This window comes from Hippocampus guttulatus, chromosome 21 (genome assembly GCF_054856545.1).
Source record: "Hippocampus guttulatus isolate MCC_2025c chromosome 21, RoL_Hgut_1.0, whole genome shotgun sequence".
In the NCBI taxonomy this organism is placed as follows: Eukaryota; Metazoa; Chordata; class Actinopteri; order Syngnathiformes; family Syngnathidae; genus Hippocampus; species Hippocampus guttulatus.
The window spans coordinates 10,562,763-10,584,673 of record NC_141281.1 but is presented as its reverse complement, the minus strand read 5'-3'; the positions used below and the strand labels follow the sequence as shown (position 1 = coordinate 10,584,673).

The 21,911-nt window shown below is 42.6% G+C and overlaps 3 protein-coding genes across 3 annotated transcripts in view; 1 reads left to right on the top strand and 2 right to left on the bottom strand.

Annotated features, from left to right (window-relative positions):
* prex2 (phosphatidylinositol-3,4,5-trisphosphate-dependent Rac exchange factor 2) overlaps positions 1-10,029 on the bottom strand; it is a 42,498-nt gene extending 32,469 nt beyond the window's left edge. The window contains exons 1-5 of the mRNA XM_086101762.1: positions 9,658-10,029; positions 2,914-2,985; positions 1,905-2,027; positions 1,708-1,812; positions 640-741 (exon numbers count right to left, since the gene is read on the bottom strand). Of these exons, the coding sequence (XP_085957888.1) occupies positions 640-741; positions 1,708-1,812; positions 1,905-2,027; positions 2,914-2,985; positions 9,658-9,795 (540 nt within the window). The 5' untranslated portion in view covers positions 9,796-10,029. The remainder of the gene's footprint in view (positions 1-639; positions 742-1,707; positions 1,813-1,904; positions 2,028-2,913; positions 2,986-9,657) is intronic.
* A 1,541-nt stretch (positions 10,030-11,570) lies between these two features.
* cpa6 (carboxypeptidase A6) lies at positions 11,571-21,800 on the top strand. The gene is made up of 11 exons (XM_086102132.1): positions 11,571-11,871; positions 13,780-13,855; positions 13,957-14,081; positions 14,404-14,518; positions 15,353-15,454; positions 15,516-15,620; positions 16,990-17,100; positions 17,210-17,300; positions 20,439-20,641; positions 20,719-20,803; positions 21,130-21,800. Exons 1-11 carry the CDS (start codon positions 11,762-11,764, stop codon positions 21,342-21,344), a joined length of 1,338 nt encoding a protein of 445 aa, XP_085958258.1. The 5' UTR covers positions 11,571-11,761; the 3' UTR covers positions 21,345-21,800.
* Positions 17,987-19,887, bottom strand: LOC147187119 (uncharacterized). Its single transcript, XM_086102548.1, has 2 exons — positions 19,846-19,887; positions 17,987-19,285 (listed from the first exon to the last, which is right to left on the bottom strand). Exons 1-2 carry the CDS (start codon positions 19,885-19,887, stop codon positions 17,987-17,989), a joined length of 1,341 nt encoding a protein of 446 aa, XP_085958674.1.
* Positions 21,801-21,911: the final 111 nt, after the last annotated feature.

Sequence of the window (21,911 nt, the reverse complement as noted above, 5' to 3'; positions counted from 1 at the left end):
ACTGAAGTGAATTGCAAGCATAAAATCATGATGCATTAACTGTTTGATTTTTTTATGTTATTAATCCTGCATTTTTACAATATCATAGCTCCATATTTTTCAGATTTTTTTTTAAATTAATGGCATTTCGATTAATTTCAATTCCCTGGAAATCATTGTATTTTGTGCGCCGTATTTAGTTGTTCCTGAATGTAATCGATTCCATTTAACTGCATTTTATTTTTGTCGAATTTGATGTTGACTTTGATTTGGCGCTTTGAATTTTATTTTTCATTCGGCGGATTTCATGAAGTAGCGGTAAGTGTATTTTTGTTGTCGTGTCGTATTTTTATGGACTTATATACAGAATATGGACAGCTATTCAAATGTTGTTTTCTCTTCTATGAATTAATCGTAATGTCACAGTTGCGCATCATCCACTTCAATGGACCCTTCCGTGTGTTGCCATCCACTGCCATTATTTTATTTTATTATTTTTTTCATTGTGAAAGACTAATAAAAATATTTGCGGCACATGTTATTGCACACACCAAAACAAATTTCATTTGTCTGAAACATTCTCTTTTCTAGATTTGAACAACTTTCAGGAACTTGAGGTGTAAACGCGTTTTCGAGAAGCGGGGTCGTTGGCAAACTCACTCGGAGCAGCAGAGGGTACTTGCAGATCCTCTGAATGGGAGCCAGCAGGTAGCCCTCCAGTGGGACTTCAGTGTTCTTCCGGCCTCCCAGTAACATGCAGTTCTACGGAAGATAGTTAAAAAGCTAAGAGGGAATCCAACTTTTTCTTTTTTTTTTTTCCCTTGCGGCTCCTTGATGCCCCCCTTGTGGAAGTCTCTCAAAGCGCAGCAGGAAGTGGAAGTCCTCCCACGCGCATCAGCTGCCGCGCTCACTCAAACCCGACGCGCGCACACACACACACACACAGCCTGTTGATGTTTTAACCCATTCAGGCGCAGGGGTTACTAAAGCGGACAGCTTATGGTGTGATCAGGTTACAGGGTGCATGAAAGGGTTAAAGCGAGAGTCCAAGAGTATTTATTCAATTCCGAAACGTGATGACACAATGAACAAAAATAAACTTTTTTGTTGTTGTTTAAAAGAGCTCCCCGATCACTTCAAAAAAATCGATTTTCAACAAGCTACATTCAAGTCATGCATCAAATTCAAGACCGTGACGTTGGCTTTACGGATCTGTAACTCGGATGTCAAAATGCCCTCAGCAGCTTCAGCAGGGAAGCTCAGACTTCCTTCTCCCCAGCCACTTCTTCCAGTTTTTCCCGGGGAATCCTGAGGTGTTCCCATGCCAGCTGGGAGACATAGTCCCTCCAGCATGTCCTGGGTCATCCCCGGGGCCTCCTGCCGGTGGGACATGCCCGAAACACCTCACCAGGAAGGTGGCTCGGGCATCCTAATCAGATGCCCGAGCCACCTCATCTGGCTCTTCTCGACGTGGAGGAGAAGCGGCTCGACTCTGAGCCCCTCCCGGATGACCGAGCTTCTCACCTTATGTCTAGGGGAGAGCCCTTCGGAGGAAACTAATTTCGGCCGCTTGTATCTCAAATTAAAATCATGGAGGAGGGCTTTATAGATCGAACATTATTCAGCCAATATTTCCTCACGATGATTCAATGATTTAAAAAATAAAAATAAAAATATGAAAAATAATACAAAGACCAAAAATCTTTTTTTTTTTAGGTGCCGTCTCACCAGCAAGCATGTGCGGACGCTGCGGATCTTGTTGAGCTCCAGCAGCAGCCGCTGCGCCTTCTCGTGATTTCCGCAGTATTCATCATAAATCTGGAAACGTCTCCTCTGCAAAGCAAAGACAATTGCTGCCCGTGCGTATATCGAACTTTTTTTTTGGGGGGGGGGGGCAGTGGATGATTTCAAACGCGGTCACTCACAAAGTGCAAGAAGCAGCGTCCGACTTCGTGGTGGGCGTGCGGGTCGGGCTGCAGGAGGTCCTCCACCATGGACAGGAAGTCTTTGTGCACCGCCAGGATGTCCACGATGTTCGAGAACAACACCTGGGAAAGTCAATGAAGAAAGTGTCTGGATTCAAGATGGCGGCACGAAGGGAAGTGCCTCAGTCCGGGCAAAACTCAAAGCACGCAGCGTCTTTGTTATGCCGGCTTTGATCTTGTAATTTAAAACATCAACACGCAGAGAGAGAACAGAGGAGGCTTTCACGAGACACTTGTGGCGATATTAAGAGCAAATGCTTGATGGGAGAAATTCAATCCAAATGTTTTTTGTTTTTTTTTGGGCCCACGAGTGGACAAAGGACGGCCGCCGAGCACCTTTCCGGAATCTCCGGAATCCTGTCATATTTGTTGCACTCATTTTGTTCTTCCCCTAAAATTGGGTAACATGCATTTTATTAAATGTGTTACTCGATTAGAATTAAATTCTTAATAAATAAATAAATAAACAAAATAAAACTTTCACATTTACGTAGAATATTTTCTATAATATATCTACCAGTATATTATCATTTTTAAAAAATATATGAAAGCAATTGTAATTTTTTTTCTCCCTAACATTCATTTTTCGCTGTTTTTCTTCTTTTTTTTTTCTCTTTTTCTTGATTCTCCTTTTGCCCATTTTTAATATGGTCTGCCCACACCTTGGCTAGCATGACATCCAGCCAGAGTCCTAAAATAAATACATAAATAAAATACAATAAAATAAAATACAATCAAATGAAATGAAATTAAATTAAATTTAAAAACGGGGGCGGTAGGTACGGCCTGTTCCCAAACAATCCATAAAATGGCGAGATATGTCAGACAACCTCAAGGATGTGCTGTAAATATCTGCTGAGTGATCGTTTATCTCAGGGAGTAGTATTTAGAAATGTCCTAAATATTGGCTCAAAGGAAAAAGAAAAAAGAAAAGAGAGAGACTTATCACCTTGACCGTCTCCTCCGTGATGTTCTTGTCCACTTTGATGGCAGCATATTGGTCCAGTCGATGCAGGAACACCTGCAAGAGGACAGCCACAGTCAGACTCCCATATATTAAACAAAACTCAAACTAATACTAAAAATAATAACAGCTCAACTAAAATGAAGCATTTCTAAAAATAAATACATTTAAAAAAACTCTTAAAACTAATTAAAATGAACTAAATTTAAAAGCCTACAATTTGCTGGATGAATTTAACCCTTTCAGGGACAGCGGTTACTACAGTGGACAGCTTATCATGTTATTGGGTGACAGGCTGCATGAAAGGGTTAATTTCACTTATTTGGGGTGGACAAGCCAATATGTCGGTTGATTACCGAGAAACACTTCAGAAGAAAACTGTAACAGTGAGTGCTGGAATTTGGATTTGAGGGGGGAAGGAGGCAACTTCAATAATCAGTCTCTTTGTTGCACCGCAACTGGGCTGATTAGCATTCTGCAGCCAGCCTCACCTCACAACTCTCCGACACTCGGCTGCATTAGCATTCATTAAGAAGTCTAATATGTATTTAAAAAAAACAAAAAACGGACCTCGACAGGGCTTTTCAGTGTCGAGCCTAAGCGAAAGGTGGGCTTCCTGCTAACGCCTTACGCCATGTAGCATTACGGAGAGAAAAAAATCAAAAGGTGTAAGTAAGAAATCACATTAATAGTCATCAAAATATTCGGTGTTGCTAGCATGTCGCCAAAAGAGACACATTTGGCATAGTGGCTAAAGTCAAAAGAATTTGGCACACTAATACATATAAAAAATGTAAACACAAATATTAGCGAACTTGGAAAATGTGCTTCACACAAATACTATAAAAAAAAGAAATATAAAGCAAAAAAAAAAAATTGGGGGAAAAAAAATACAAACACACAAAATTTGACCCCAAAAATATATTGGCAAAAAAATACAAATAGATGAAAACATGTGAAATATTGTTGCAGTTTACTGCTTCATCCCTGTTTATAAATCTTCGGAATCATTATTATGATTATTATTCATTCCGGTTATTGGTGAAGAGTGCATGTTATTCCTGGAATAAAGTTTCAGGGAAGGGGGGGGGGGGAGGAGACATGCTCCTTCTGAAGAAAAGCAGCAAAGCTTCCTGGGTAATTTAGTTAAAAGTGAAGCCCTGGAAAATGTCCAAGACGGCAAGCTGACTCATTGGATTTATGGACCCGAGCCGACTGTGAATGGAGGCCCATTTTCAGGACGGCCCATAAATATACACTTCATTTGCCTAATTGCGTTGTGCTTTTTCTGGGTCAGGCAAATGCCTTTTTATTTACTAGCAGCGGAGCAAAGCACCGATTGTTTGCATCCGCCGCTCCTTCGTGTCCGCAAGGGAACGTTTTTGAACCCTGACAACGGATCCAGGCTGTCTGGACGCCGGCCAGGCCTGAATCCCAAGTAGACCAGCATCCATCGGTGACGCTCTTCTGGGCCTCGTTGGCCATCCGTGTCACATCTTGAACCTGACCGTTAAAACGTTCAAATTAGCTTGGACGCAGAGAAGCAACTATAGTGTTATTTTGTATTCCAAACGGTTTGGTTTTATGTTTAAGAAGCGCAAAGAGGCACTGAGCTTCAGCAAGCTCGGAATGCACAATGTTGTTTTGACTCAAAACACTCAAGAGGACATTTACAGTGGTGTCTTAAACTACGAGGAATAAAAAATAAATACTGTTGTTAGCTTGCGAACCAAAATGCTCAATTCCACACGAGGCGAGGCCAGGTTAGTTAGCCAGCTAAGCTAACACACGGAGACAAGGGAAAGATTTAACTGTGACACTGTTACCATTAAAGGATATCTTATCTTAAAACAGGCCAGGCTAGTTAGCCAGCTAAGCTAACACACGGAGACAAGGGAATGATGACACTGTGACACTGTTACCATTAGAAGAGGCCAGCTTAGTTAGCCAGCTAAGCTAACACACGGAGACAAGGGAAAGATTTAACTGTCACACTGTTACCATTAAAAGAGACCAGGTTAGTTGGCCAGCTAAGCTAACACACGGAGACAAGGGAAATATTAAACTGTAACACTGTTACCATTAAAAAACTACACAATCATTTACAATAAGTTGCCTTGTTAGCTTAGACTGCTCAGTTAAAAATATGTCATTGTTTCAAATAAATGGACTTAAAACGAGACAGTTTGCAATTGAGTGGCGTGACTGGCCTCTTTGCCTCGAGCAAGATCCTCAAATTGCAGACAGACACTGTGTAAAGTCTTACTTAATCCGACCATCAAAAAAAAAAAAAAAAGGAGTGGAAGTTCCGTATTGTGTCTGGCTTTAATTTCATGAAAACATTAAGGTCCAGTTTCAGCAAACCACCATTGGATGCTCACTTAAGTCATTTGTACAGACGACATTTGTGGTTTTTATTATGCGTGTGTGTGTGTGTGTGTGGGTGTGTGGGTGTGTGTGTCCGATACACTTCCTCTGGGCTTGTCACGTGGTAAACGTTGGGTTCTCCGACTTCGGCTCTGTGCCTGCTGGAGCATGCAGCACAATGTAAAGATGGGCAGGGCCAGGAAGGAAGGAAGGAAGGAACGGAGAAAGGAAGGAAGGAAGGAAATCCTGCTTGACAGATTCACTCTGAGACAAAAGAGAAAAAAAATGGACGGGAAGCGCTGGATGGCCTTTCAGAACATGAGAAAATTCAAGATGGTAATCAAATTAGGGCTGCAATTAAAAAAAAAAAATTAAATTTAATCCGTTGATTAATCTATGACTCAAATCAAACATTTTTTCCATCCCTCAACAAAAAACATTATTTGATTTCAAATTGATTACGATTCAGTTCCTGTGTCTATATCAGAAAAATCATCAAAAATGTTGATGACTGTTTTCCCAAAGTAACAAAGATAATCGGTCTTTGTTCACTCAGGATGACAGAAATCAGAGAATATTTTTGATTTGGTATCGTGCCCTTTCTAGTACCCTCCGGTTCCGATTGGGGCTCATTGGCGGATTTTCCAGTATGGGACATGGAATTCACCGAAAATGGCTCCTTCCAATCAAAATGGCTGACTTCCTGTTCAATTTTGAATGTGAGTTTCAAAGAGTTTTTCGTGCGTCCTGCCGTGATAGACATGCTGACCCAATTTCATCTTGATCGGTGAAACTGACGTTGGGTCCCCCCCCGTCCCCCTCTTTGGTTGACAAGTGAGCCCAACGAAATCTGCCTAGCAACAGCAGAATGCCCAAACAACAAGAGGCCTTTGGGTTCTTATTTAATTACTTATCAAGGCTGTGACTGCCAAAAGCATCCAAATGAGGCCGTCGAAATAAATATATGCCAACTGCGCTTTGTAATCCGGCCAAGGAAGACGGCAGTTGAGGGAGCACTTAAACGCATCACATAAATCTCTTTGCATTGTTTGGTATTTTCCTGTCAGACATGACAATGGCTAAAGGCTGCGACACACAATGTTAACTTCTTTTTTTTTTCCTAGCTCATTCCGCCCAAGATAAACATCAGCGCCCACTGACTCTTGTTATAATCAAGTAATTACGTAACATCCAGACCTACTTGGGACAACCTTTTATCAGGACCTCCAGGATTTTCCACTTGCTATTTTTGTCCACAAAAATGCCAACTGTTGTGTTTCTTGGTCAAGTCTAATTGACACGCCATCCAGATGGGAAGTGGCACGATTAGTCTGGAAAAACAGATCACCTTTCATACTCGCCGATACAGACCACCGATACCGTTATGTTGTGCGCAAAGAACTTTCTTTCGCTGCAGTATAGCACCAAACACCGCCAAGGAGGACTTACGGTATTAGATCTCCTATTTTTTTGCCTTAAGTCAAAAGGCTGTTATCGGCAGGCGTAACATGTACCCGATACCTAAAAATAAGGCCTGTATCGGCCCGATACCGATAAATGGTATCAGTACTCAACCATTCCTAATTTAAAGTTCCAGGAATTTTTAGTTCCGCAAGGCAAGCTTTAGCCTTATTCCTTTGAGGTCGCTGTTTTCTTTCTTTTTAATTTCCCTTTTTTTTTTTTTTTTTTTGAGTGGATGAATGATCGAACGTCATTTTTTTTGCCCTATGTTTTAATGCGTTGATATGTAAAAAAATAAAATAAAAATAAAAAAATGGCAGATTTATGACTGATTTTTAAGGGGAGTGAAGTTTGAATGTCATTAGCTTTTTTATGTGTCCTGGGGGTGAATAAAAATGCAAAAATTTTGCAGATTTTTCTTTCCCTGTTTTTTTTTTTTTTTTTTTAAAGAGCTCATATCGTCTGAGCCAACATTAATCCAATTAATCGGTCGGCCCAATTTTATACAATACAATGCTCTGTCTTTATCATGAACTTAAAGCAAAGGAAGAAAAAAAATTAAATAATCGGGGTGTTTTATTTGGTGCCTGGAACGGATTAACGTCCTGTTAATTAATTTCGATGAGGTCACAGAACGAATTAATCCCATGAATCAAGGGAGCGCTGGACAAATAAAGGAACTTGATGTGGAACTGCGTCGAAAGAAGGACTGGCGTGGAGTGGGCTCACTCTTCAAGACTTTTCATGCCTCTGTTCCAAGCTTGGACACCGGTGTTCGTGTTTGTGTGTGTGTGTGTGTGTGTGTGTGTTTGTGTGTAGGGTTGTTCAAGGGGGGGAAAGGCAGAAAGGCAAAAGTACAGGGCGGGTCACAGAGAGTGGACGCTGGCCAGGAGGCTCTGTGGAACCGGTTTTGTAAAGCACGCTTCCTGCGGGAGGAATTCCTCCGAGGTTCGGAAATGCTGTGGAACAATGAGGGGGTCGCCTCCCGCCCCCACCCACTCACACACACACTCCAAGAGAAGAAGAAGAAGAAAAAAAAACAATACATTTTGCACATGCTACAGTGGTGCGAATTGAATTTGCGACCAAGTCACCAAAGCTTGAAACCGAAATCTGAATTCAAAAACTGGTCAAATCAATTTCATGAATTGCCTTCATCTATTTCAGCCATGAAAAAAAAAAATACATAATTAACAAAATAATGATTAAAAATTTAAAAAGAAACATTGTGAAACTTGAAACATATCATTTATACCGACTCATCTCAGCTCGTCTGATGGCCCTCGTCGGATGCATCCGGCACCGACGTTTCCGGGCAGAACAGACTCGCCTTGTAACGGAGAAGCCAATTCCCGCCCCGCCAAAATGAATTCCGGTGGAGATAAAAGGCGGGAGGAGGATGAAGAGCGACGAGACACACACACACACACACACTCTCTCTCTGATGCCTCTTCTGAGAAAGGCCAAATTGTGATCCATCCCATACCCACTTGTCCCTAATACAAGCTCCATGAGAAACATGTGGGTCCGATTGCGATTATTTTTATCAAGGTCCTCTTCTAGGGTACTTTTTTAGGCCCAGCGCACCCCAGAGGAAGCTGGAGAATTTGAAATTAAAACATGTTCGAGATACTGCCTGGGTTTCCCAAACAAATTGAAGTATGCACACCCACGGGGGGTGCGCCAGAATTATCACATACAGTATTTTCAATCTGTGTGAGTTGATCTAATTATTGTTCCGCACTACAATGAGACTGTTAATCTCATGCACCTGCAGGGGTGTGCATGCCACATGTTTGTGAATAGCAAAAGAAAGTCTGTATCTAAGCATTGAGGGGGACGGAGGTGTTGCATATTTAATGATTATAAAGAGACCGCTATGATGTGTGTAATCACACGCACCCCCAGGGGGGTGCACATCATGCAAATCATTTGAAAAAGATGACCCAAAATCAGTACTAGAAGAGCTTTTCCCAGACTTGTTTACACCAAGCGCACCCCCAAGTGTGTTCCCCCCCCCCCCTCATATTGGTATGCATGTCTCGTTTTACCACATTTCCTGACATCCTTTATCAGGCAATGCACTAAAAGAACCTTTCCAAATTTGTTTCCACCATGCGCACCCACAAGTGATTTGTGGGGTTTTTTCCACTCCAGATGGGGATACTGAATGGGGTGTGCATGGTGGGTGTGCTGCGTTTCCCGATTTTTTTGTCAGGAAATCCACTAAATCAGCCATTTCAAACTTAATTTACGCCATGCGCACCTCAAGGTTTGTTTTCTTTCCACATATGGGGAGAGTGATGGAGTTTCCTGACTTTTTGGGGGTCAGAAATTGCACTAAAATTCTTTTCGAACATGTCTACACCACGCACACCCCCAAGTGGGGTTTTTTTCCCCACAATTGGAGATGCTGAAGGGGCTGCACATGCCTCGTTTTATTGCAATTTTACTGTTTTTGTGAGAAAAATCACGAAGAACAGCTCCCACAAACTTGTATAAAACATGCGCACCCACCATTTTTCTCACATACAGGTATGCATGTCTCGTTTGACAGCATTTCCTGACTTACTTTGACAGGAAATCTACTTAAAGAGGCTTTCCAAACTTGTTTACACCATGCACACCCCCTAATGTTTTTTTCCCCTTTCAGGGATGCCAAAGGTCTGTCTTGTATCTTGTCAAGTGGTTTTATTAACTTGTACGGGTATTTTTTTCAAATCTTTCTTATTTTGTTGTTATTTCACTGCATTTCAGTCTACACTGACTCTGACTTTATGACTGAAGCACCTGCAACATACACCGTGACATTTTCAGTACACCGCAGCCAACTCTGCACTTCTCCTAATCTGACCACCAAGCGTGTCATCACTTTCGCTCAATTTTTCAAGAAAAACTCACCGAAAGGAACTCCAGCGTGGAGACATAATCCCGTTCTGTCTTGAGAAGCTCGTTGAGGACGCACACCCGCAAACGAAGCTGCTTGTCCAAATCCTTCGCGTTCTCAGTTCTGTGCTCGCTCCTGCTCTCCTCGGTCATGGTGTCAACAAAAATAAAATTAAAAATAACGAAGGCAAACAAAAGGATAATTACACTTACTCGGGCATAGTTAAAATAAGAGTGAGGTTGGTTGCTAACTTTGCAGCAACTTCAGGACAAAGGTAAGTATAAAGAGTGGTGAAAAGTTGGCGAACACAAAGCGTAAAGTGGAGGAAGGATGCAAGCCGGTTTAAAGTGAGCCAATGTGATTCCCACACATCTTTTTGGGACGAGTCTGCTTGCTAAGTGGCGGTCAAGTGAGAGTCGATTAACAAGCTAATTCCTGGTAAAGTTTTCAAAGTAAACTCATACCGTCTTCCGGTTTTAAGAAAACGGAGTCATTGTAATCTCGAAATTCATCAAATAATATTATATAAATAAATATGTCATCTCTAAATTCATCAAATAATATTATATAAATAAATATGTCGAGATTTATGCATTCCATCCTGCCCGTGTGATTGTTAGTGTCCTGTTGCGTACCCGTATTTTGTTAGTTCAATCACTTGTTTTCCCGTTTTCCAAAACCGTGACTAATTAAACACATTTATTTAATTTTTTCACAAACGACACAAAAGAGGCAACATTACTTTAATCACTGCAACTACTGTGTTAATAATTACTCTACAGTACATTCCATTTTTTGACATGATAGCAGAGCTAAACTTGGCCAAACATTACCCTCTAGTGGCCAGATTTGTTATTGCAAGTACCTCACCATGGCTGTGATGTATATTTGCCACCACTAGAGGGGGCCATTGGTTTTAACTAAAATAATTTTCCTCACTGCACTCAATATTCACACACAACTAAAAATATTCGACAAAAAATACACACACAGACACACATATGCACCTAAAACCATTAGGTGAAAAATACAACAATGCTTGAACTAACTAAAACTAAGCCTGCTCATCAAGTGTGAGGAGAAACGAAACATTCCCGTGCTGCTGCCACAGTGAGTGCGGGGAGGAGTTTACTGTTGTTTTGGGGCTACGTAGTACAGTATACTATCCAGCAATTGGGCGTAAAACAGGTGGCGCTCTTGTTGACATAGAAGGCAAGCATGTGAAAAATCTGCTGCCGTTGCGGAAAAATCACAAAAGAAACAAGACGGTGGATAACTTTCGATATTAAATCAGCCCGTTGGAGTAAAACAGAAGTAGAGAACTTCGTGGAGTGAGACGCGCAAGTTTGACGACATCATTAAACGCTCTGAACATTTTCATGATATAGGCAAACACAATGCCCATTTCTCATATAATATTAGGAATAATAATCATCATCATACGAAAAGTATTACTAAGTAATTATTTCGGTCTAAAAATACAATTTTTTTTAATCAACTTCAATAAAAAATGTTTTTATGTTAAATGTTAAATTTTAAAATATAATGGGAAAAACGTGCATTTCCAAATTGTGCTTATTGTAAAATGATTTTGTCTTACTAGGAAAAAATACAGACATATTGAGGAAAAATACAAACGTATTCGGAGAAACATTATGTCAAATTGGGGACCGTCATGCAAAATGTAAGACGGAGCAGAAATGTTCACAAATTAGCATCGTAAAATTTCATGAGCGATAAACTAATCAAACTATTTGAAATATTGTATACCTATATGTATCAAATATCATTTCAAGATTAGATTTGCGTACCGTTTATTTCTATTTTGGAGTCTCGAATCGCACTTGTGAATGCGCATGCGCAGTGGGGGGCTCGCCACTGCGCCCTACGTGAGCCCTCCTCGTCACTGTCGTCAGCCAAGCAGCCTGGTTTAAAAACAGGCGAGGTGGTAAACGCTCCCCCTGCCTCCCCCTCCTCTTCCTCTTCTTCACATTTGGCACCTCCTGCGCATCAGGTGTCAAAAACCGTTCTTCCAGTCTGAGGTGGACCGAGTGGAAGTGGACTCCAGTCACTGGAGTAATTTCATCCATAGAACTTTGACCCCCCACCTCACATGACATGATGACAGTGGACTTCGGGTGGCCATTTCGTCTTTTTTTGCTGCCAAGTGCGATAATCTTCAGCGCTGTGCTATGCGCACACTCACTCTACAAGAACCGCTACGCTGGGTGAGTAAAGAAGAAGACTCCCAGCCCCCACCTCACCTCCTTTTCCATTCATGTGTGGCCATGAGGGATGAGACGCAATTGCAATCAGATGTGTCGCAGTGTGGATTTTCTCATCTGGAGCGAACAAAGAAAGGCTCTATATGTGCTTTTTGTTGATTTAAGCCCCGCATGCAAGAATGTTACACTTCAAACTTCTCCACCTGGACGGTTTTTGTTTTTTTTTGTTCGAGGAACTCATAGGAAGGCATTTCATCTCTTCTCAAGTCACTTCCAGAAAGTGTTTGAAGTAAACGTTTGAAAATTCCTAGCTGTGTACAAGTGGAAAATACCAATGAGTATGGGGGATACTGCACGAGGGTGGGGGTGTAAAAAGGTGCAATCTATTCGGGGGGAAAAAAATGGGAAAATTTAAATTGTAATATTCCAAGGATAGTCATATATTTTTTAGATTATCGAGATATTACAAGGGCCGTCGAATGTTTTTTAAAATTCATTTTTACGTTTTTATTACGAGAATAAAGTGCGACATATTTCAGATTAAAGTCGTAATATTGCAAAATTTTAAATTTTATATGAAAGTCAAAGGTATTTTTTTCTAGACAAGATTGAAATCGTGCACTTGTGTCATTTCAAGACTAAAAGCAATATGTCAATACAGTCATTTTTAGATCAAATGATCTCTCTATCATGTCCCGGATGAATCTTAAAATACGCAAAAGAGTTCGTCAATGGAGCTTTTGATGAAGAGGGAGGGAGGCACCTCGTCTCATTTCCTCCTCCATATAGGCAAGCGTACTGTACATTGATGTATTTTGGATGGATGTCAAATAAGAGCCTGTCTGGCTGACGAATGAAGGGGAGTTCTACCCTTCACATAGACGATAATGAGCGCCATTGTTACCTCGGTACATATGGCGCTCAAACTTGTAATGATAATAAAGTGCCCTGTGAGTGTTTGGTCGTCCGAACTGACGCCTTCATTGAGGGTGTCCCGCTTCCTGTGGGACATTGTAAAAACCTTTCGTGAGCGAACGCGCGCGCGCACACGCATGCGTGCCGACACACGACCCATGTTTTTAATCCTAGCGCAGGTACCTCTATTTCTTGTTATTTTTTAAAATATAATGGGAAAAACGTGCATTTCCAAATTGTGCTTGTTTTTTTTTTTTCGTTTCTTCAAAATTTCTCAGCATTTTGGGTTTGGAGAAACAAAAGTAGGTTCACCTATTGAAGGTACGGCGGCCGGGAAGTGCCAAATAACATTACAAACTGTGAAACGTATGTAAAACAAATGGACATTTGGATTTTAAGTCAAAGATTTTCAATAAACGTTCAATGTGCTCCCACTAGATTATTGGAGTATGGTATTCTTCTTAATATTAAGCAGAAGAATCCATGTGTTTTCCCATAATCTCAGCGTGCTGCCATTTTGTCCGTTCTCGCCCTCTGTAGTCGACTGAAATTGACTCGTGAAAGCACTCGGCCTCGCATTGTGGGCGTCTAATTCCCAAACCCAGAAAACACGTTCGTAATGCGAGCCCGATGCCATTTTGATGTCAATTTCCGGTCGCCAGCAGAGGGCGGTGTTGAACAAAATGGCAGCACCCCGAGACGCATGAAAACAATTCTTATTCCACCTAATGCATCTCCATATTTTAAGACACGTTTGCCTCACATGCCGTCATCTAAACATGTGCTGCTTTCGATAAACATGGAGCACAGCTGCTTCCACCACACTACGCGCCACCTGTTGAAACCCGATCCCATAATGAAGCTCGGCGCTGCCGTCGCGTCCACCTTCAGCGTCTTCCCATCAGACGTCTGCTGTGCGGCGTTTGACAGAAAAAAAATGGACGTGGTGTCTTTTTATTCGAGGTGATGGTAACTTAACACTTGTTATTCTTGCAGCGATCAAGTGTTCAGAATAAACCCAAGTAACAACGAAGAGGTTGGCACACTAAAAACCATTCTAGAAAGCATGAAGGTAGGCTATCTTCTTGTAATATTATATTATCTTCTTGTACATTCTAAATGTTTATGAACGTTTGCAATGTAATAACAATGACTTGGTTTGATGCGTTTAAGGTGGACTTGTGGCAGCCTAACAGCGTTTCTCTGATCGGTTGGAATGCGACGGTGGACGTGCACATGAAACGCAGACACACGCAACGACTCCACGCCGCCTTAAAGGAGGAGCGTATAAAATACAGGTAAGATGTTCCAAGAGTAATATTATTAGAACAATATAGTACGTTTCGTCGATTAATATTTTCATTTTACAGAAAATAAGTTGAAAGTATGAACGGCGAAGTCAATGACGTCCAAAAAAAACAAAAAACGATACCGTTTTGAAAATAGTAAATTACAACAAAACAAAAGACGTCGTTAGATGAATAATTTAAATTTGGTCATTTAGGAGAAAAAAATACCCGAAAAGCACCATAAAAGTACGTGTCTATCTTAAAGCAAACATTTTTAATAGGAGCGCTGCAGTATTCTTTATAACGTGACGTCACTCTCCTCCCCCCGCAGCGTTTTTATCTCTAATCTGCAGCAGGAAATTGAAAAGCAGACAAGACTTCGCTCGTCCCGCAAGCGGAGGTCAGAGAGTCAATACGACTACGAGATCTACCACTCCTTGGAGGAGGTAAACGTCCTTCCATGTCCAGCAAAAACCAACTACACTAACTTTGTGTCATGAGAAAATTTGATTCACACGGCACGGGATGCGCTCTTACTTTTCGAAGAGATCCAAATCGTGACACTGTTCTTAGTCCCAGAAATTAAATTGAGTTATTGAGGCTGAGAGACTTGAAATGCTGACTCTTTTTTTTTTTAGACTTTTACCAAGGAACATGAAATTTGGTAGACCCACAAAAAATGGCTGAAGAACCCAGGCCCGAAAAAAAAAACAGGAAGTCGGCCATTTTGGATTGAAGGGGCATTTTAGGATCATTTGGGCAATTTCCAGTTTCCGTAAAAAAATGTCTTCAGATTGCGACCAAATTGGGTTCCCTTGTTTACTTTTCTAAGAAAGCCGAGTCATGGCAGTGCTGCTTTCAAATCCACAAAATTATAGTTAGGCGGGCTATGCTTTCCACTCATTGGATTGGCATTGACATCAAATTTCTCAGATATTTTTTGAAAATTCAGCCCCTGTTGCTGCTTCTATCGAGCAACATGAAATTTGGTCGGCATATCTATCAAAAGTCGACGCAAAAAAATAAATAAAAAAAAGTCTCAAAAAACCATGCCCAAAATGACACAGTCTGCCATTTTGTATGGAGCGGCCATTTTAGGGTGGTTTTGACCTTTTGAACTACAGCTATTGTGACCAAATTGGAACCATGTCTACAATTTATATTTTCAGTATTGCGAAATTTGACCCCAGTTCCGTCTCAGAGATGCATAATAAACCCATACTGGGTAAAATGTACTTATAAAATTATTCCATGCATTTCAAATGGAATGGTTTGTTTAGATTCAGAGGTGGATGTTTGAGATGAACACAACGCACTCCGACCTGCTCAACATGTTCTCCATCGGGAAGTCATACGAAGGACGACCCCTTTACGTCCTTCAGGTAAGAAGCGCGGGGACGGTTCAAAATAAACCCTAAACGGACAACGCTTACCTGCCGTCAGCTAGGAAAGAGAAGTCGGGCGCAGAAAAAAGCCGTCTGGATCGATTGCGGGGTCCACGCCAGGGAGTGGATAGGACCGGCCTTCTGTCAGTGGTTCGTCAAAGAGGTAGCGCTACTTTTTTTTTTTTTGGTCGAAATCTATACATGAAAATACGCTTCGACCTTGCACGCTTGTGCTTATAATTAAGCAACACACGTTTATGGTCCAGAAGCAGACGTTTACAAGTTTCATCATGAACTGAAACTCTTAAAAGTCACGCCAGAGGCGGGCCAGAGCCACACTTTTACAATTTGTTTAATGGTTGACTTCGTTTGAAAGGCACATGGCTTTGCTTCAGGACGCCTGTTTTTCAGTAACAGCTTAAGATTTCAGAAGGTTGTGGGGAAAAAAGTATGCTTTTAATTATTGGACGCGCCAAAAGTTACAACGGTTTGTTTCTAAGTCAATGCTTTTGGCAAGTCAAGGCTTTTTCTGCTTATTAATGTTTGGGCCCCTCTCCAAAAAGCAAAATCATTTTTTTCACACTGCAGCCCCCAAAGCCAATTTCTCCACATGAAATTTGCTGTTTTTTTTCCCCCACCATGAGGAAAGCTACAAAAACGCTCAAGAATATATGCCTGAAAAGAAACATGAAGTCTGCCATTTTGTTTGAAGCGACCATTTTGGGATCATTTTGGCCATTCTTTTAATTCACCCTGGAAGCCATTTTTAGCTCGTCACATGAAATTTGGTAAGTTTGTCTGCCATTAGCAGGCCCACAAAAACTCAAGAACCCCTACCTGAACAGACACACAGTTTTGTATTTTGGTTTGTGGCGGCCATTTTAGTCTCATTTTCGCCACTTTCAGAGGTTCTTTCAAGGAAGTTCAGACCCCAAAGCTATTTTTAGCGAGCCACGTGAAATTTGGTGTGCTTGTCTGTTTTATTGTGTGTTTGTATTAAAGCCAAGGTGCTACTGAAAAGCAAACTGATTTGTGCTATCTTACACGAGAGAAAAAAAATGTATGCTGTTAACATGTACGTAGACTTGCTGGCTGTCTCCAAAATGAGCCGTTTTTCCTGCAGAAATTTGTCAGGTTGCAAATCCATTCTTTTTTTCCCCCTGTGGCACAGTAATAAAATACCCGTGATCAAATTTGATGATTTAATCCAGGCACGTCCAGCTCCGGTCCTCAAGGGGCGCTGTTCTGCCCGTTTTCCATCTCTTCCTGCCTTAAAACAGGGGGGGGGGGGCAGCCCCTGAGGACCGAGTTTGAACAGCCCTGGTGATAAAAAAAAAAAAAAAGTTTGATGCTACTCTTTCATAAACGCGAGAATGCGATTTCATCAAAATGTACAAAAACTCCTTGTCAAGACTGAGAACTATGTTGGACTCAGTTGTGGCGATTATTAGTATTTCAGTTTTTCCACAATTAATTTAATTAGCATTTTAAAGGACATGCCTGACACGATTTGATGCTATACGCTATTACAGGCGCTTAATTTGTACCGATACGACACGGCAATGAGACGACTGCTCAACCAGCTCAATTTCTACATTATGCCCGTCTTCAACGTGGACGGATACCACTTCAGCTGGACTACGGTACTTGGATCGACCCACACGTGGCGATAAACACATTTTACAAGCCGGTGTAAACAGCAGGTACCTGTAGCTGCATACAGAATCTTTTTTTTCCTCCCCCACTGTGCAGGATCGCTTCTGGAGGAAGACGCGATCCAAAAATGGCAAGTTCCACTGTCGGGGAGTGGACGCCAACAGGAACTGGAAAGTCAAATGGTGCGGTGAGTGCAGTCATAAAACACACACACAAAAAAAAAAAAACGCAGGGAAATATTTGGAGAACACTCAAGAGGAAAAAGCAGGTGGGTATGTTTTTAACGGTATTTGCAATCAACTAATCGCTCAGATCAATGGAATGTTAAATGAGTTTACATCATTTTGTTGACAATATTCTAATGTTAAATATTGACCATAAATTGAAAGAGAAAATTTATTTGAATATTCAAAGGTGGTAGGAGGGATATATGTATTTTTTGCGAAACATAAATACGGAAGAAAATAAAGTACTTAAAAATTATTTGAAATAAACAACATTCCTGTTTTGTTTTTTTGGCGTTGTTTAATGGTAGAAGTGGAAAAAGAGTCCAACCGCCATTTTGGACCTGAGCAGTTGGTAACGTCACTCTGCCTCCGCTGTATCTTTTGACGGTCAGATCACAGGACTCTCCGTTGGCGGCATTACAGAACTGAAACTAAATACACCCAAAAATAAATAACCAAATGAGAAACATCAAAACCGTTTTGAGGGGAAACCCTGGATGCTGAATGAAGTCTCATGAGATCAAGTGGTCCCAACCGGTAAGGTTTTTGACGTGTATTTCCGCAGCGTTTGCCTGAAGAGCCTCCAGAGTGTTGTTCTAGACCAGCCGTCTCCTTAAAAACTCTCCCAAGTGCATCGGCGTCAATACTACTGCACACGAATGACCCCAGACTTGTTAGAAAGTTGTCGGGGGGAGGCCAGATCGTCCAGGTCGTCTTGCTTGCCAAGCGCAGTCTCGGCATCCAGATGCTCCGGGGTCTCCGGTTTGACTTTGACGAGCTGAGATGTCAACTTCTCGATGTCGGCGAACAACGTAGCGAGCAGATCGTCCTTCTCCCGCAGGGCCTGGCTGGCGTGCCTCTGCATGTGCTCCCACTCGGCTTTAAACCGCTGCCACTCGCTGTTGATGGCCTCCACCGTGGTCTTGGTGTTCTCCTCGGCACTCTTTTTGAGCTCCTCGCATTCTTGCATCCAGTACTTGCGCACGTTGGCCGTTTCTTGTCGGGAGGCCGCCAGAGCGTCCTGTAGGTCGCTGGCCTCCACTCGTTTCTCCTGCAGCCGAATCTCGTCCAGAGCTTCTCGGAGCATCTGCTTTTCCTTCCGGTGGTGCCGGCGCTCCAGTTCAATCTCCCGCGTGAGCGCGGCTACGGCCGCGGGGAGTTCCTCGTCCACCAGCGTCCTGGCCTCCCGCTCCTCCTTCAGCTCCTCCCTCAGATGGAAAACGGATTGTTGCAGCTCGCAGGCTTCCGTTTCCAATTTGAGGATCTGTCCGGACAAGGCGGTTTGGTCCGCTTCGAGCAGGCGGTTTTCTTTGGTCAGCTTGGCGATCACGTCGTCCTTCTCCACGACGCTTCGGCTCATGTGCCACTGCTGGCGCTCCAATTCCGCCTTGTAGTAAACGACGGTGTCGGTGTTGTGCCTCTGGACGCTCTGGAGTTTGGCGTTGAACTGAGCCGCCATCTCCTCGGCGTGCCACTGGGCGCTCTCCCACTGAGCTTGCAGCTGGGCCGCCGCCTCCTGCTCGCGGACGCTCCACCACTGCTGCCACTCGGCGTTGACGGCCGCCACGATGTTCTCCGAGTCGTCCTCGCGGGCCCTCTTGAGCAGGTTATGCTCCTCCATCCAGTACTGCCGCACCTGCACCGTTTCCCGCTGAGCGGCGGCCAAAATGTCTTGAAGGACGCCCATCTCGTGTTCCCTTTCCCGAAGCTTCTGCTCAATCGCCGGTGCGCTCCGGTCACTCATCGCCTCGTCCAGAGCCTGCTGGAGCCTCTGGCGCTCCCTGTGGTGACTCTGGCGCTCACTCTCCATCTGCGCTCTCAGAGCAGTGTTTTGAGCAACCAGGTCGCGGTTTGAGTTCTCGCTGTAAAAGAGCGCCCGCTTGAGGCCGCTCTGTTTGAAGTAACCTCCTTCCGACACCATTGCCTGGTGCCGTTGGTGGTGCGTCTGAAACAACAGGTAAGATATTTGAGCACACAGTAACTCGATGCGCAGATGCCTGGTTTTGAACCTGTCAACCCTGCCCTGCGGGTTGGCCAAATCGTGGTCGAAACATTTGGGCCGCTGGAGACCAGACACTCAACCGTTGGTGGAATTACTGACATGCATATTAGGGGAATCCAGAAAAATTATATGGCCCCCACTGAACCTCTTTACAACTGAATTTCCAGATCTCTGAGCATCCCATTTTCTGTTACTTTTAGAGGTAAAGCTGGTTTTATACCACAAGGTCCAGGTTGGCCAAATCGGGTTCCAAACAAGTGGCCACTCTCGGCCATTCGTCCCAAGATCGGTTCAATTTGCGGTCTGGGAAAATCATAAACTTGTCACGACTGGATTTCACAATTCTCCGAGCGCTATTTCTGGTTTTACTTCAAGAAATAATGTGCCATCAGGAATGCAATTTTCCCAATTTGTCATGCAAATTATGACTAGGCTTGATTATTATTGTGTACGCTTACATCAACATTTTTACAGTTTAATACATTGCCAAAAGGGGAACTCACCCTCCTTGGACAGTCTGCTATTGGCGTGCTTGTATACTCCATGGTGCCCGCACTTGGGCTCCGACTCTCCAAATTATCCATGCTTTTTATTTGCTAATTAGTCATCGTTGTTGAATAATTTTGTTGGGGTCACTAAATGGGTGGGTAAAGTACAGTAATGCAGTATTTTGGAAAAAAAAACAAAAAAAGAGGTTATCTCAATTGGGAAGGAAAGGGAGAGTTAATCGCGTCAAAGCCCTCTGGTTACAAAGGGGCGATGTAAAGAAATTGTCGCTTTGGGGGCTTTGTGATCAAGGTGCTTACACTTTAATGACACGTGTGGAAAAAACATGACCTCATCATCTACAATACATCATTATACACGAAGAATACATTTTCCAATAATTTCTGATGTTGTGACGTCAATCAAAACTGACATGACTCAAACATCGGTGTACCGAGCATTAGCTTAGCTGGCTAACTGGGATCATAACATTTGGTTAATCAGCATGATTCGGCGCAGACAAAGGTGGGATTGTTGATTTTAAGAGCCCTAATTGCAAAAAATAATATCCCCAACTGTAAAAATAAAATGGATTTGCTGCGTTTCGCAGAAGAGGGGGCTTCTTCTCACCCCTGCGACGACACCTACTGCGGGCCCAACCCCGAATCGGAGCCAGAAGTAAGGGCTGTCGTCAAGTTCCTGCGCAAGCACAAGAAGCGTGTCAAGGCCTACATTTCTGTGCACGCGTACGCCCAGATGCTCCTCTACCCATATTCCTACAAGTACGCCGCCATCCCTAACTTTAACTGCGTGGTAAGACCGCCGAGTGAGGAATAATAAACTTCAGACAAAACCTATCATCACCGGAATTTTTTTTTTTTTTTTTTAAGGAGTCAGCAGCTCACAATGCAGTGAAAGCATTGTATTCAGCCTATGGAGTCAAGTACAGATATGGACCTGCTTCTACGACGCTTTGTGAGTACACATTATTGTATCTTTTGAGGTACTATTTACAGATAGCGGCTCCAAAAAAAAAAACCTTCAGCTCCTCTCTGGGCTTCTCAGTACAGCAGTAGTATTCGCCGTGTTCCGCAGAGGATAAAGAATATATGCCGATGAATGTATATGCTGTTACCACACATGATGCTAATTGCTGCCCTGTGGTGTTTCCCATTGTATGTTAGCACTAAATCAGTTAAGGCTTTTTCACAGCACCACTGTATGCCGCTAGAAATAACCGGGATGAAAAATGCGAAACGTAAGGTGCAGGATTTTGCTTTCTGTTCCTTTCTGTCACAAAGACGTTAGCTCGGGCAGTTCCATAGACTGGGCCTACAGGAATGGGATCCCATACGCATTCGCCTTCGAGCTGCGAGACACGGGCTACTTCGGCTTCCTGCTTCCAGAGACCCTCATCAACCCCACGTGCAACGAGACCATGCGGGCAGTTAAGGCCATCGCATTGGGCCTGCTCAAGAAGTGCAACACAGACACCGAAGCCTTCACGTACATATGAAGGTGTTTCGACCATGACAATACACAACATCAGGACGATAAGCTGCCATTGAAGCACTTGTCAACACGTTTTGTTAAAATTCAACAACATTCAAATGACCTGCTTGGAACTTGTGGATGCAAACGTTACAATTGCCTTCATTACTGCAACATTGTCTGGGTATCTCAGTTGCTATCTATGTGTCTTTTAGTGTCATTAGGATAGGTCGTTGTACCTTTTCAGTTATTGCTCAGGTATGGATCAAAAATGTTGAACTTGTGATATATTGTGTATACGTGTGATCATGTGCTTGAATACATTTTCTTAGACGAGTTGGGCTGCTGAGACCATATTGTTAAGAACACAGGGTTCACTTCCCCTTTAAGGAACCCTGACCAAAAAAAATCATGTCATTCTTATACTTCTTAAAACATTCAAAATAAACAAGCGTGGACATGTCATTCTTTTTGCTAAAATAAATAGTAAAAAGTAATAAAAAGTCATCTGTCTGGAAAAACAAAAGTAGTTATGTTCTTATTTTGCCAATAGATGTCACTATTGCCGTGATTATACCCGTTTCTGCATGAT